Raw genomic sequence first — 15,413 nt, forward strand, 5'->3', positions numbered from 1 at the left:
CTTAAGTTACTCACTTACAACAGACCTATGTTTTCATATACATATTACAATTAATCACAAGTAAACTAAGATTGGGAACTGAGAGGAAGAAATTACCTAACTCAAATAGATTTTTTATACCTATACATAAACGATGGAAAGAGTTAAACTAATGAAGATTAACATCTCTTTAGCATTTATGGTCGCTTAATATTCTACTTCGCTGAGTGTGCCTTATATTTCTGCGCTCCTGGTACCTAACTATTCATGAGTTTTAAAGACGCATACAGACAGGCCTTCTTTGATTTGTCTTTTCTACTAACCTAAACCATGTGAACGAAAATACCACGTTAATCATTAAGGAAGCAAATAAATAGCTTCTAACAAGATACAGGTAACATTCGATAGTAAATTTATTAAAGCTTGTTCGTACGATTAATGGTTGAGCTGTTAAGTCATAGGTCGGGCTTTCACTGTGTGGAGCCCTACGCATCTCTCTACCTGCTTTACGATCAACATCAGAATTTAAAATCTATTGTTAATAATGCTCACGAAGAACTAATAATTGCCGATATGTATAGCAAACTGTTAGCCCAAAAGCCACAAAAGCAATCTTTTTTTTTTCACGGCATTCGGTACTTTCTTGTCAATAAGGTAAACGCAATCACTTATCGATAAACAAGCTTGCCCTGCTAACATGTCTAATTCGATATGTACCGTACCAAGGGCCCGAACAACGGCCCGTTTCCGTGTTTCCCAAATCAATTACACCGTTTAGTACCGTATACCGTAATACCCGGGAAAGAATTTAGGTGAACTTTTCCGAGCCTTTTTATATTAGTTTGCATAATACATGCCAGTTATGGGAAACGTTGTTTTGACAGATGGACTATAAAACGTTGTAAATGTTTGAGTTATGACACCTATAAAAGGGTTTAGACAGGGATTTCTTCAGAAATGTAGTTCAATATTGCAGTTGACACAGTTTTTGTGATATTCCAGCAGGCATTGTATAAAAATATTGGAATTATAAACACATATGGACGGTAGGGCAAGCTGATTTTTTGTCCATCGGCGGAAATACAAACACGGTTAGAACAATGGCTTCACTTGTTTTGGTTGAATTCGTCACAAAGTTTATAATGGTCGGTCGTTGTCTGCGGCGCTCGGTCCGTCTGTCCCAGGATGTGACTCAAAGAACGTGACTGCATAACAGTAAAATTGTTTCATATTTGCATGTAAAGTGCAATGTTCCTATGTCATTTATAACTGCCAACAGTTACAGCAACTCTGTTACATCATGGAGAACAAAACGGGTTATATCGAAGATCAGTCAAGTTCATGACCCTTTTAGTGCAAACGAGAGCGAATGTCTACCCTTGAACTTAAGAGGCTCTCTTTCCCTCATAGTAATCGTTAAAATTAACCCCGTCATATTGCGTCACCGTTCCAACCAAGAATGTCACCAGAGCTACCAGGGGATCATAAATAGGGAATGGTAGATTCGTGACGAAATGAATGAGTGCTGACAATGCGTTGATAGTGCTTATCAAGAGCCGGCCTATTTCAATTTACACAAATGTACGAAATGTAGAAAGACAACGATTAATAAGCTTTCAATTCCTTAAATTTTCAAATCTGTCTGCCAACCCTTTTTAGTCAATACGTTTGATGACACTTAGCAGAAGGTGAAGAATTAAGTTGATTGAATTTAATGTTTTTTTAAGCTATTTAACAAAATTCTCAGTTAGTAAGTAAACATTTTCTTATGTTCTGTCTTAAGGCGGCCAACCGTCCCGCATTCTGCGGGACCGTCCCGCAATGCTTGATGAAATCCCGCTTTGAAATTATTAGTAAAATAGTCCCGCAAAACGTTGTATGCGTCCCGCATGTCCCGCATCCCTATTTTTCTACCACGCTTCTACACAACACCCACCTGCGCACACGCTCAACAGTGCAGGAACACAGATTACCTATAATATAATCTCGTTCTCTTTATTTCTACTGAACTCGTGAGGCCTAATGATTTTGAAAATAAGACATTAGTGCACGCTGTGACACGATATTGATAGGTTAAATTATAGCTTTTTGCTTACGGTTTTTATTTTTATCAGTTCCGTCCGATCATTTTTCAATGCCTCCCCTTTCACGGGGTTAAAAGGTTAAGTCCCGCATTTAGTTTTCAGAAAGTTGGCCGCCTTATTCTGTCTACCAGTTTTAACAGTATTATTTATCACCACGGGATAGAAAATAAAGTTATGTCTTCTGTTCCGTGATTATTACAGCCACTGTTGACCTCTTCTCTGTAATTTCTCTCTTAGTTCTCAGTACAGTTAACTTATCTGACATTTCCAAGTTCTCTGTGTGAAAACAGCAAGGTGTGCATGTGACAGATATGTGAATGGAAGCATAGGATTGGTGTATGGACAGAGAATGTATTGCGCATGTGTGCGCGGTGCGGGCGTGCGGTGCTCTAACGCCCGGCAACTACCAGGCGATCAGAACGTTACAAGAGGTCTTTGTTATTGTGCTCCACTGCGTGAGAGCGAGACAGAAGATGGGTGGTAACGCCTCGGAAAGTTGGGGTGGGTTCGGAAAAACTTTCTTGTTGCGAAGTCGTGAAAACTTTCAGCGAGTTAGTACAAATCAGTTCAGTTTTAGTTTTCTTGATTATCCTTATGTAATATAGGTACCAACATTTTTTTCCTTTTTTCCTGTAAATCACTAAGTACTTGTCCGTCAATTTAGATTCTGACTAAACAAAGCTACATTTGTATGTGTCTTACATGAAGAACAATGGGCTATCAGACTAGAAGTAGGTGTTTTACCTATTAATTTATGTTTACCGGAATATAAATGAACAGGCTTTGATGTCTGGAATATTAAAATGACCATAGAATGAGTGCTTATGTCATAAATTGATCAAGAGCTTATGTCACCCGTAACGTTCAACATTTGCAAATTTTTATTTCGGACAAGTCTCTAAAAATACTGAACTACGTACCCAAGCACTATAATAAGAGTACCAATTCCAACTAAAAGATATCCAGCCATAATGTAAAATACCTAGGTACTGGTACATTATGTGAAGTTTATTCAGAAATTATACGCGTACCTATATGGAGAGAAGCAAGGGGGACCTTTGACCAGAACTAGTGTAGTACCAACAACTTAGAAAGCCATGCTCTTCCGTGAACCGTATCACAAAATTAATGGACTCGTGCCTTGTGTATGTTGCTCTGGTAAATGGGATTAGAAAACGGTAGAAAAAATATTTTTAACTCGTTCTTTATTAATTCTATCAATTATTAGATTAACCTAACTTAGGTTTTGAACTTTAATCATTTTTAATTTCGTAAGATTTTGAAAAAATCTGCAGGCGAGTTGACCTTTGAACCTATTCGAGTTTATTTCTTTAGGGAAATTATAAAGTTATTATAAAGAAAACTTAATCTATAAAGAAGACATAATACCACATAATTAGTGTCATACATCTCAAGCAATCCCGTAATAAGTTAACAGTAAGTGCAAACAATTTCTTCTATTTACCTCTTGAAAACACATTACCTTTTCAATCAAATAATATAGTCATTGCTATAAAGTATTTAACCTTAATAAGTTTAATGAAAATGTGAATGACTCAGCTGCATTCACAGGGTTATAACTTATAACTGATTACGAATAATAAGAAAATTGACTAACCGCTAGCTGTTTCATTTCAATGTTATTCATTTAGGTATATGGGAATCTTATTCATCTATACTAATATTATAAAGCTGAAGAGTTTGTTTGTTTGTTTGTTTGAACGCGCTAAATTCTTTCAGTGTTAGATAGCCCATTTATCGAGGAAGGCTATGGGCTACTTTTTATCCGGGTTCGTGCTGTGGTTCCTACGGGATGCGGGTGAAACCGCTGACAGAAGCTAGTATACTTATGTATACTTAAAATTAGATCAATAAACTGTAAAAAATATCCTATCCCAGGTTAATTTTGGGATTTACAAAATGTTCTATGCTCTATGCAGGTAAGGTAAGTACCATTTGAATGGTTGTGCCACAGTATCCGAAATATTGTAAGGAGAAAGTTGAACCTTTTCTTAACACGTTCCCGACTAACACCTACGCCTGAATCGGTTTCAATAACTAGATTTAAACGATAACTAAACATGAACGTATCGGTAATTGAAACACCTACGTTGTTCATACAATTAAATGTTAAAAAACTTTTGTTTTTATTGCCTTAATAAACTATTTGGAATCAAATGAAAGTTTAACACGTTATCACATGCAGTGTTGGCATAGAATTATTGTTTTGAAGACCTAATAAATAAAAGTTCCACGATTATTTTTATTTGAATAAGGAACTTGATAACGAATTGTTATGTAATACTAATTATGTCAAATAAGGCTTAATAAACTAATTAGGTTTAAAATAACAAGTACGTTAATAATAATAAGAGAAGTTGTAAACGCTCTCATACGGCGCGATGTATTAATAATGGATTCTGTAACCATAGCGACGAACCGGCAACGACGACGGCCGGCTCCCGTAATTCCCGAGGGACCTTGTAAATGCCGTGTAACTTGTACTAGGCTCGCATGACTCACAAGGATGTGCAGGTACAACTTGAACACGCGCGATAAAATAATTACTGTGCCCTTTGCAAGTAAACTACTTATTTTTTATTTTTAACTCGCATGCGGAGAGATTAACTACGCGATGCTCCGAGCCTTAATGTAATGGTGAGATAAAGGGCAGCCTTTGATGGTTATAAGTGAACACTTACGTTCATTGCGTGACTTTTATATCGGTACAGATTTTTAACGCAATTACGTAGTAAAACTTTTGTATAAATAAATAGTAGAATTTTATAGTGTGCTGCGGTAAATAATAGACAGGTAGACGTAAAATTGATGTTTTTTTCTGCGGTTTTGTTTTAAGATTTTACATTGATTTTATTACAACAGCTTTCTTGAATGTAAGTAAATAAAGTAAAAGTTAATCGCATTGAACTTCCTAAGGAGAGGGTATCATTAGTCGAGACTGCGCACTAGTAATGGCGGAGCACCGTGTAGCGAGTCCCGTGAAATATTGCCGTGGCGGGAAAATTTACGATTGTACCGGCTAGCGTAGCGATAGCGAAAGTACGTTGAGAAAATTCTGCACTCCTAGTAACTTATAATTTTCAGTATTGCACGTTGAAGGGTTATTTGTCATAGCTGTGTTATTTCAAAATAAATAATTTCTATTTATTTTCTGAATAGATCTTAAAAAATCTAAAAATCTTAGATCTTAAAAAAATAACAATAACGTAAGACTTTTCGGGATTTTACAGATTTTTACATTGTATTGAAAAATAATACTTTCTTAAAAGCCGACTTTTCTACCGCAGATTATGTACTTGTATTCTGAAGAATATTTTTGACGTTTTGACAGCTTTGTAGAAATTATATCAAACCGCCTATGAGAAGTTAACTGATGATTGAAAAATCAGTCCTAAAGATAGGTAACGATTATTTCCAAATATAAAAACCTGGTAATATACAAAAAGCATAATAATTTTGACATATAAGTCCTATTAGTATTTTAATAAAGACAAATAAATAAAAGAACATAACTATCTAATCGTCCAATAATCAACGCTACGACAAAATTTATATGATGCGATGATAATGCGTATGATAAGATCAAACTTTATTACACCACCCCCTACAACACTGCGTTCATAAGAAAAAGTTCCAAGCACGGGTTCCAAGTTACCAAAATTGCCGGAACGTCTACGAAAGTACTAGGCGAGCATAACCGATAAGAGTTATCAAATGATTCGGTTATTATCTAGCTCTATGAGGCCAATAGTATCGCACGGAAGACGAGCTGTCGTAAAACGTAACGCGGCGTGTCAAACGCATGCACCCGCCGCGACGCGCTCTGCGGGTGATTTAGCGCGCATTGTTGGTACCCTGGTAGGGTTGTCAACAAACATTTAATAAATTGATGTTTTTTATTGGTCTAATCAGGTACTTTTTATTCGAATCAGTCTTAAATATATTCAAGCATAATGTTTTATTGCGGTGATACTTGTTAATATTTTAGTTAAAATCATTGAAAGAAAAGAGAGCGTATACAGCCTCTGGTTTAAAAATAAGTTTCCAGAAAAAAACTTATTCATAAAAACTCGAAAAAACCCACACTTAATTTCTAACACTTCAAACAAAGTGACAGCTAACAAAAAACTAAGTGACTTCAATCATAATTGACAACCTTGTCGCAAGTGCATGTGTCCACCCCCTAAAGTGTGAACATGTGCGCCCCGGCTGCGCCCGCGCATAGATACAGGCGCTCCCATCGTCTAGGATCATTGGGAACTTTCATATTGACATCATTATGACAACAATTAGCATGTGACCGGTTATAATTTATGTCGCCTAAGGACTGCTGTTATGTAATGTAATATAAATTAGGTAATTATTGTCTTTCATGTTTTTCCGGGTATTGCAACGTATACTTATATTACAGGAGTGTACTCAAGACCGACATGAATATTATGGATAACTTTCGGAATTTACACAGAATAAAACTTATTAATATGGAGGCGATAGGTGACTAAAAAGTCGTTACTGATTTTTTTTTCATAAGATCCAAAATATGAAAGACCAAAGACCACAAGAAAGTAATGGGCGGGCTTTTTCACCCTTCTATAAAATTCTGAAACAACATTCTTCCATCGTTTCCTTTACCAAATTAAATCCAGAATTATTATTCCTAACTACCCGACACAGCTAATAAAAGCCAAAAAAATAAATAAAAAAAAACACATTGGCCAGTACCATTTTAGGACACTACCATACGCACGCGGAAGTGCTGAAGGGGCATACAGACGTCCCGCCATTAACGCTGTTTCCAACTCACATATAAGTTTACGCCGACACGCCAGCTTACAGGACAGAACACAAAGCTCTTCTGCTAATTTTGAACATGGAACACGTTATTGTCGTTTTGGATGCCAATTGTTTATGCCTGATGTTTGGTTGAGGTTGAAAGCGATGTTAGATATTGTTTTTGGTTGGGATTCGTGAAGGTGAAGTTCATGGAGTTTTAATATTGGTGTCTTTCTTTTGTATGGATCGGTTAAGCGGGGACATTGAGGTCCAAGTTCAGCGACAACATAAACTTCAGTTTTCTTGAAACAACTATGTATTGGTTTACTATGAATTTTCACATAGAATCTAAAGTAAACAGTTAGGTATTTTAAGAACCCTTGCCTTGGACGTAGGTATTATTATTTTATGAAAAAAGAGCCTAAAGCTTGAGATGTGCTATTGTTCGGTTTAAGTGTATTATACAATTCGAAAAGACCAGCAATGCTTTTAACAGAAAAGCTTACCTACTCTAGATATTCCTCGTTAGGCAAGTGTACCTACCTATATCTAAATTCTCCTAATAGTAAAATAGGATTAACAGGGCACACAATTATTCTTTTCGCACCCAAACCTAAATAAAATCAAGGACGCCTACACACTACCCTCCGTCCTTGAATAGTCCATGAAACACTTGACCGACTTTCTAGAAGAAACAAACATTCCCCATGCAGTACGATACTTTAATAATGTAAACTAACGAACTTACAAACATGCTATAAACGTCTGTATCGACACCCACGCGTTGCCACACACCCTTTGGAGCTCTATGGTTGCCATAAACTAAAGAAAAATATAACCGCTCTTATTCTGTATTCGAAATTCAGTCATCTTCCTTTTTAAAACAGGTACGTACTTATAAGGTACTTCTAAAAAGGGTATGTCTTAATTTGAAATTGGTGCCACAGAAACGGCAATTAAAAAAAAACTAAATCAAGATGCATAAAGGAAGCAGTCAAGTTATTAGATAAAATTAGGTACCTACTTAAAGAAAAGTGTATCTTGAGTGTCTTTAAAATGATTGGAATGACATCAAAGTCGTCACAAATCTAACTTTGTCTTAAGATAACTTCGAATCCACGAGTTTAAAGTGCAAAAGATACTACCACAGATTACTTACACTACGCCTACTTTATGCAATAAAAGATGAGGAGATTTCCATCTTTCCCAAGCGGATTATTTTCCTATTAGAATTAATTAAATTACGTAATTTAAGTGAATTTCTTAAGATGTAATAAGTTGATTGCGCCAGCCCTACGCGGCATTCCTTACCTCAAATCCCGTTCAGTTTCCCTAATAGCAAGCGATTGCCGTTGCAACCTTGACCGAATTGAAATAGCCAACAGGTTGCTGTAAGTCTCTGCATGTACCAGGCTCTCATAAAATCACGAAGGTATACAGTAACTCTTGAAGAAAGTGCAGTCTATGCGATAATTTGAAAATTTCGTGGAAATTATTCTAAATTCAAAATCATTAGCCACACACATTCCACATGAGCGGTAATTAACCATTAGCTATTGATTATGGGGTGCCTTCATGGCTATTGCAGATTGCATAGAAGTCGATAGAACGATATCGTATCAACAATTCTGGTAATTATTGGAATTTAGAAACACGGATGGTGTTTCTAAACACTGGATAAAAGAGGCGGGTATACCTAAAACCAAATTGAAAAATATAGACATATTTTCTTTAAGAATACAATATTTAAAATCTCTTCATGCTATGATAGACATTGCAAATCCGTCAGTTGGGACATTGTCTGGGCTGTGTCAAATTGTAGGACAGTTTGGTTTATCAGTGAGCAATTCTTCAAGCCCCGTCGCGAGCTTTTCTTGCAGAATGAAAAGTGAACAGTTCATAAAGCATAGATTTTGGTTTTCACTACCGTATGATTGGCAATATTCTGTGTAACAGGTACGTGTAACTACATACTTGAATACATAATCATGTGTCCTAAAAACGAATACTAGGGACCTGTAGTGGCCTCGTATGTATCAAATGCAAACATTAGCAACAAAATCTGTGATCGTTTGTTTTTTTTTCTTATGGTCTATGTTCAAGAAACATATTTAATTTTTGGCTTCACTCAAATTAATCAATTTATTAATGAAAACCCTTAGACCACACACGCAGGTCGCACAATGAATTTAAACATGGGAGTCAATTCAGCAGTTAATTTGGATGAGTGACCTCTGTCTGTCATCATAATACTTCAGTGCTGGCCATCTTTTGAATTAAGGGATACTTAAAAATGGAAAGTTGTGACCATGTGCCTTAGCACGGCTTAGTAAGACTTGACTGATGCTTGGTTGAGGTGGTCAGATAGGCAGTCTGTGCATTTTGAGATGCTAGTATTCCATACGATAGGTTGGGTTCGTTGGGACCGATCTCAGGAGTATTGTGAAAATGCTTAGGAGACAAAGACCTAGGTCGGGCAATGAACCGTGCTCTCTACCTCAAATGAAATATTTTGTTTAATTACTTACATAATTTAAAAAAGTGTATCGAAAGAAAACAGGTTCAAAACAAACATATTTTCACGTGTCACATTAGACCTCGTTTCAATTTAGTTCCACGAACCGTTTTGTGATACTAGGAGATCAGGATCTTTTGAAAGCGTAGTACAAGGAACGAGTTACATGGGTTTATAGAGGACTTCGCTGAAATTTCGTCTAGGTAGTCAAGCTATTAATAGAAGTGTTAGAATGGTTGCTCGTGTTAGAGTTTTCTAGCAGCAAGTATAAGAAAGAATGTGTTTGAACTTCAGACTTCTTTGGTTAACCTTATCTCAATTACAGGACCTGTCATGTTCTTATGTTTGGACAATACAGAGATTATTGTTGTTATTGTATTTGTATGATGGAGATTTTATTTGTCACCAAAAAAATGTGTTGCCATTGTTATAATATTACTTTCGCTTACCAGAGAAGCTAAAACAGGTCCTTAAAACCTAACTTTCCTGTGATAATAGGGTATTTTAGTCTAGATGAGAAAAAAATTAAAAGTGTATTACAATGATTGTTTAGAGGAAAAGCAATCGGGAAATGTTAGTTTCACTTCGTAAGGTACATAAATATATTGTTTATTGCAGTTTAAAGTTTTTAGGTTTTTTTATCTGTCTTTGAACACTACGAAATGTCGCCGCCATGCTAATGACGTCATTACGGTAGTCAACAACTTTTAACCAAGTGTTTCTCATATTTATATCCACTGGTACTTGAATCCATAATTTGTCTGGTGTTTTTACACTAGTGTTCTCACATTCAGAAACAACACACCAACGATACGGAGCATAATTACTCATTATTAAAATTTTCAATACATATCAAAATATGTATTACTGACAGCTGTAGTTTGTTTTCTTACGTAATGACGTCATGACCAAAAAACAATCATGGCGTCCGTTGTGTGCCGCGTTTTCGCGAAATACGCGCGAAATTTGAAATTATGATAAAACAATTAATTTATATTCGTACATAACGTGAGAAAAAAAAATATTTTTAATTTTTTAGAGATATATTAAGATTAAAGAATTTATTTAAGATATATTTCAAAAATGCATGTAATACCCTATTAAATTGACAATAAATTACTTGTCTTTAAGTATTTAAAAAAAAATCTATTATCTAAAAAACTAAAATAATTTATCACATTATCTAACAAACTTGTATTATTGACATAAACATAACCAATAAAATTAATTAATTGATTGCCAATAAAAGTGTTAAAATACAAAAAAAAGGTAATAGAAAATTCATAAATTATTTTATTAGCATAATCCAAACAAAATGACTATAATTTTTACTATTCCTTCATTCTAGACTAATTTTATTCAAGTCTACGCGCGACGAGATAAAATCTAGATTTAGTCTCTCAGTCTAGACCGAGTCTCGTTTGTACCTAGAATTACCAGGAGAGCATATCTTGCCAGGAGCCTTGTAAGCACTAGGTTTACTTTCAATACCTACTCACACATGCGAGTTACTAACGAGGTAAACTGGATTTTCAAGATGTTCATGAATATTGCCGGAGATTTTTTTCACTTTTACAAAGCTAGATTAATATCTAAATAAGGAATTCTATCATTCACTAAATAATATATCTGTTTTAATAATATACGCAATCAGTTTCCCAGAACCCATCTAAAACAAACATAGGTACGATGATACGAACAACAGTTACGATATGTAATAAACTATTGCAACGACTCTATTACCATTTACCAGTAATAAATAAACGTGTGAGCAATACAAAATGCATTATTAAGATGCAGGCCGTATCTTGCGAGCCCTTATCACTTTGAAAGCTCATGAGACATGCAAAGCTTTTGACCGGAACACTATAATTGACACATTGGCAGCCATTTGAATTAGTAATTCCTTCTATGTGAGAGAAATACAAGAATATTATATGTCCCAAGTAGGTAAGTCTAGAAAAATCTGAAATTAGAATCAATAGGTACAGAAAGTTACCAAGGAGTCGATAGTAATAAACTGTTTCAATATGTTATGTACCAAACGAGCTGTTAAATTAGGTACACTGGAAACCAGCTCCAACATATGTAGTTGGAAAAAAAAGCGTGTAATTGAGAATGTGTTGTAACCATGGTAAGTACAAACAAACTTTACTCATACTCTACCTACCTATACGCTGATACATAGGTAAAGTGAAGTTTGGTCGAGGCATAGGCATATTTCGAAATAAGTTCGTCTGTCTATGCTAAACTGTGTATTGCTGACCCAATAAAAACAAAACTTCTAAACTTTATAGCTGAAAATATTGCGATTGCGTATTGTCTTTCATTTTATTTCGTACATTCATTCATGGTTTTATTGGCATGGATTTAGGGCATGTTTGAATAAGAATGGCAAATCGTATTGATATCTGATGTCATGGCATCTTTTCTTCGTCAAATAAAAGGTCAAATATTACTAACAGTTGACAATAACTTTATACGAAGAGGTTATGAAAAGAATGCGCAGCTTGATGATAATACATAACAATTTTTGTATATCAGAAAGATTACACAAAAGTCAAACATTCTGACATCCCGTAAGAAAAATAAAACACACGGAAACTCGACCATTTTTACACAAACGCAAATGAAACATTACACAGATGCATAATTAACAGCATCTCAGGAAACCGCGGCGGATATCAATCACACATCGGGATACAAACGCATTGTACTAAAGCCACCTTAGATATAAAAGCTAAACATTGTCTCAAACAAAGAGCTTTGAACAAAATTACCAAACGCCACATAAAAACAAAAACAAACAGTAGCCCAAACTGAAAGAGAAATTTCAAAGAAATCGCGCGCGCAGACCTAACGCTACCGTTTGCAAAAACTTTAAACAACTTACAGATAAACAAAATGAAACTTTATTCGTGAAAGCATAGAATTGCAATTACATTGTTGAAAAAAGAAAGGCTTTTCTGCCGTTATCTAAATCTTCTAAGTTTAATTATACGGCTGCTTGCCACAAAACCGACAATGAATTTATGCATGAAGGGGCTAAGAATTTCTCCTCTTGGATCGTCGGGATCTCGTATAAAAGGAACAATAGTCTTTAGTTTTAATCTCAAGGTGTTTTTTTAATATATTTTTTGGACGGGTTTGGTTCGTGTGAGAGTGGATTTACGACCCACTGGGAGCGGTATAGGGTTGGCGCGGTAGAATTAAAGTGAGCTTTCAATGACTTTATTAGGGTGATAAGATATAATTTTAAGAGTGTTGTAAACTTTGATAATGTCGAGATTTAGTGGTGTGAATTATTTTCATGTTGGATGACACTTTCTTGTTGTTAGATACTCTGGAAGAACACAAGTCTAAAAAAGCTTTTCTAAGCAATGTATATGGATGAAGTGAAAATTGGTAACTGCACCCAAATAAAGACAGTATTTTTTTAAGTTTGTTAAAAAGAGCATGAATTCCATATTTATAAAATTGAATTGAAGTAACTTTGGCGGTAGTTCGCTATCTTGAAATACCTTATCACTGAAAAAACACGTGACTTCTAAAATATATTTGCATTATTATTTCACTCCTAATCAACGAGCAATACCTATTCTATATAGCTTAAATTGGAAATAAGCTCAGATCCACATGTTACCTAAACTATTTCGGTTATTTATTAATTAAAAATTATCAACCATGCTTTTTTGTACCTACTTCCTTTATTTGTTGCCGACTAATTTATTTATAGTATTTTTGGTAACTTAATTAATCGAATGTAAATATTTAACGATAGGAAGACGCTGGATGCAGGTCGCTTCCAACAGGTATCTGTGGAGATCAAAGGGGGAGGCCTATGTTCAGCAGTGGACGTCCTATGGCTGAGATGATGATGATGATGATGATGAAGTATTTAACTCACCCACGATTAAGCCTACGACGAAAATTTCGTTAAAGCTCTTACTAACGTTATAAGAAGTTGAAGATATTTAGAGTACGCTTGTTTGAACCGGCTTACCTCCGTAACTACTGGTCTGTTTTGAAAAACATATTCAGTACTATATGGCTTTTATTTTTGTGGAGTAAGTAGTCCCAAAACACGTAGATGGCGAAGGCTAGAATTACCGATCCTCACAACTTTATAGACAACTTTTTAAATCAAATTCAATACATAAAAAAAAATATTTAAGTTTGGCACATTTTCAAGCACAAACTTTTGGCCGGATTTCAATCAAAATTTACAATAACTAGCTTAACCACGTTTAAAAATTGAAATAACATATAGGTAAGCTACTTTTTACCTAGGTGCCTGAAGTAGTCTAATCATACTTCCTACGGAACAGCCATAAAACCTCAAAAAAAACGACTTCCTCATTTGTTTGTTTGTCACTCTGTTTGGCCAGTGACCACATTCATTCAAAATTGGAACATGTGGTGACCCTACCCCTCCCCCCTGCCAGCCCTTGCACCCCACCCCGCTGACAAGACATGAACTGTGCGCACGAGTTGCGTGTGGTGAAGACATGCGTAAGCGCAGAAAATGTTTGTAATTTGGCGATATTCGCATTTATTAACTGCAGGAGTATTTTAGGCTGTGTTTTAACATTATTGTCTCATACTATTAAAGTAAAATTAAGTAAAACGTGGTTAAGAATTTTAATATTTTTAAAGTTTATTATTGTAACGTGAGTTTTCTCAACATGTTAATCGTAATTTTGAACCCTAAATAGAAATACTTATTTTTCATTATTACAAAAAAAAATAATAAGGAAACAATGCACTTTTTTAAAACAAATTTAAGAATTAAAAAAATACATGTGAGTCCTCGATATATTCTCTACAAAGACCAATACGACCTACCTGAAGACTAAACAGCTCATAGCAGAAATTTAATTTCAGTTTCCATAAGTACTTTCAAAAATCATTAGTAAAAAAACTTCCCTAAAATGTATGTCATTACATATTTCCTTTTTGTATATAAATTAAAATGTAATAATTATTCAAGCGCCTAGAACACTGTTCAGCGCAATCAATGGTCCTCTGTGCACTATCTGAGTTCCAAGAATACCGGCCGGCAAACAGTAGCGAACAAAAATGATAATACTATTTCTATATATTATTTAATCATTTTAATTAATTGTTAGGTAAAGAGTAGGTATATTTGCAAATTTTCTGTTGCAATAAATGAATATAAGATGTTTTATATCTCTATGAACTGACGATCAAAAATATATGAAGCGAAAAATGTATATGGCCCCTTCTTCGTAGTTTTCATATACCACCCGATACGTACGAAATAAATCATTTAGTTTTAAAATTATTTGTGAACCATGTTTAAGAGTTATTTGATCAATTTATATTGGAAGCTTAAATCTCAATTAATTCTAATACGATTGATGCTACCGATAAATAATTTTACGGAGCTGAACTATTTCAAGAATTATTTTTCCATCAGAAAAATATTTTAGTAGCTACAGATGAGAAAGACACTTGAATTAAAATTATATTCCGATCATATTCAAAGCTTAAATAGCTTAAATATAAATCCTACCTGAAGTTAAAAGCCGTCATCTTACGCCAGCATGCCCAACAGTTTCTCGTTCTCAAACAACACTGAACAACACCACAGTACAGTCAGACACAAGAAAAAAAAAGAATATCGAAATATAAAAATGAAAAAAAAAGTTGTAATTTGAATGTCCCGCCGAATGCGCACTATTGCGCCTGCGCGCCGACAGTGAAGTGAGTAGTGGACCTCACTGAAGTGCGTGTGACGCAGCCTCCGGCGCACGGAGTATCTGCCGGCGCGCGCGCATCCTCGCCTCCCCACCACGCCCGCCATTCATGAAAACGCTCAATGGAGCTTTAAGTCCAAGTTCCACTGTCGCCCTTTTAAGTAAAACAATGGCGTTTTTGCAAATAATGACGGCTTGTTCGTGTTTGTTTGCCTCTAACAAGGGTTGGGAATAATAACTTGACAGTTAAGGATGCATTTTAACACGTACATACAACACACATAGCATTTATAGTTGCATAATGTTTTTTCACATACGAGC

General features: G+C 35.1%; 1 protein-coding gene across 4 annotated transcripts in view; it reads right to left on the bottom strand.

Annotated features, from left to right (window-relative positions):
* LOC110379527 (papilin) overlaps positions 1-15,175 on the bottom strand; it is an 88,547-nt gene extending 73,372 nt beyond the window's left edge. For 3 of the 4 annotated variants that reach the window (XM_064039676.1, XM_064039678.1, XM_049848722.2), the window contains exon 1: positions 14,909-15,175. In XM_064039676.1, coding sequence (XP_063895746.1) covers positions 14,909-14,928 — 20 coding nt within the window. In that variant the 5' untranslated portion in view covers positions 14,929-15,175. The remainder of the gene's footprint in view (positions 1-14,908) is intronic. The other variant, XM_064039677.1, reaches the window with a different exon arrangement.
* Positions 15,176-15,413: the final 238 nt, after the last annotated feature.

The sequence above is a fragment of the Helicoverpa armigera genome, chromosome 20 (assembly GCF_030705265.1).
Source record: "Helicoverpa armigera isolate CAAS_96S chromosome 20, ASM3070526v1, whole genome shotgun sequence".
In the NCBI taxonomy this organism is placed as follows: Eukaryota; Metazoa; Arthropoda; class Insecta; order Lepidoptera; family Noctuidae; genus Helicoverpa; species Helicoverpa armigera.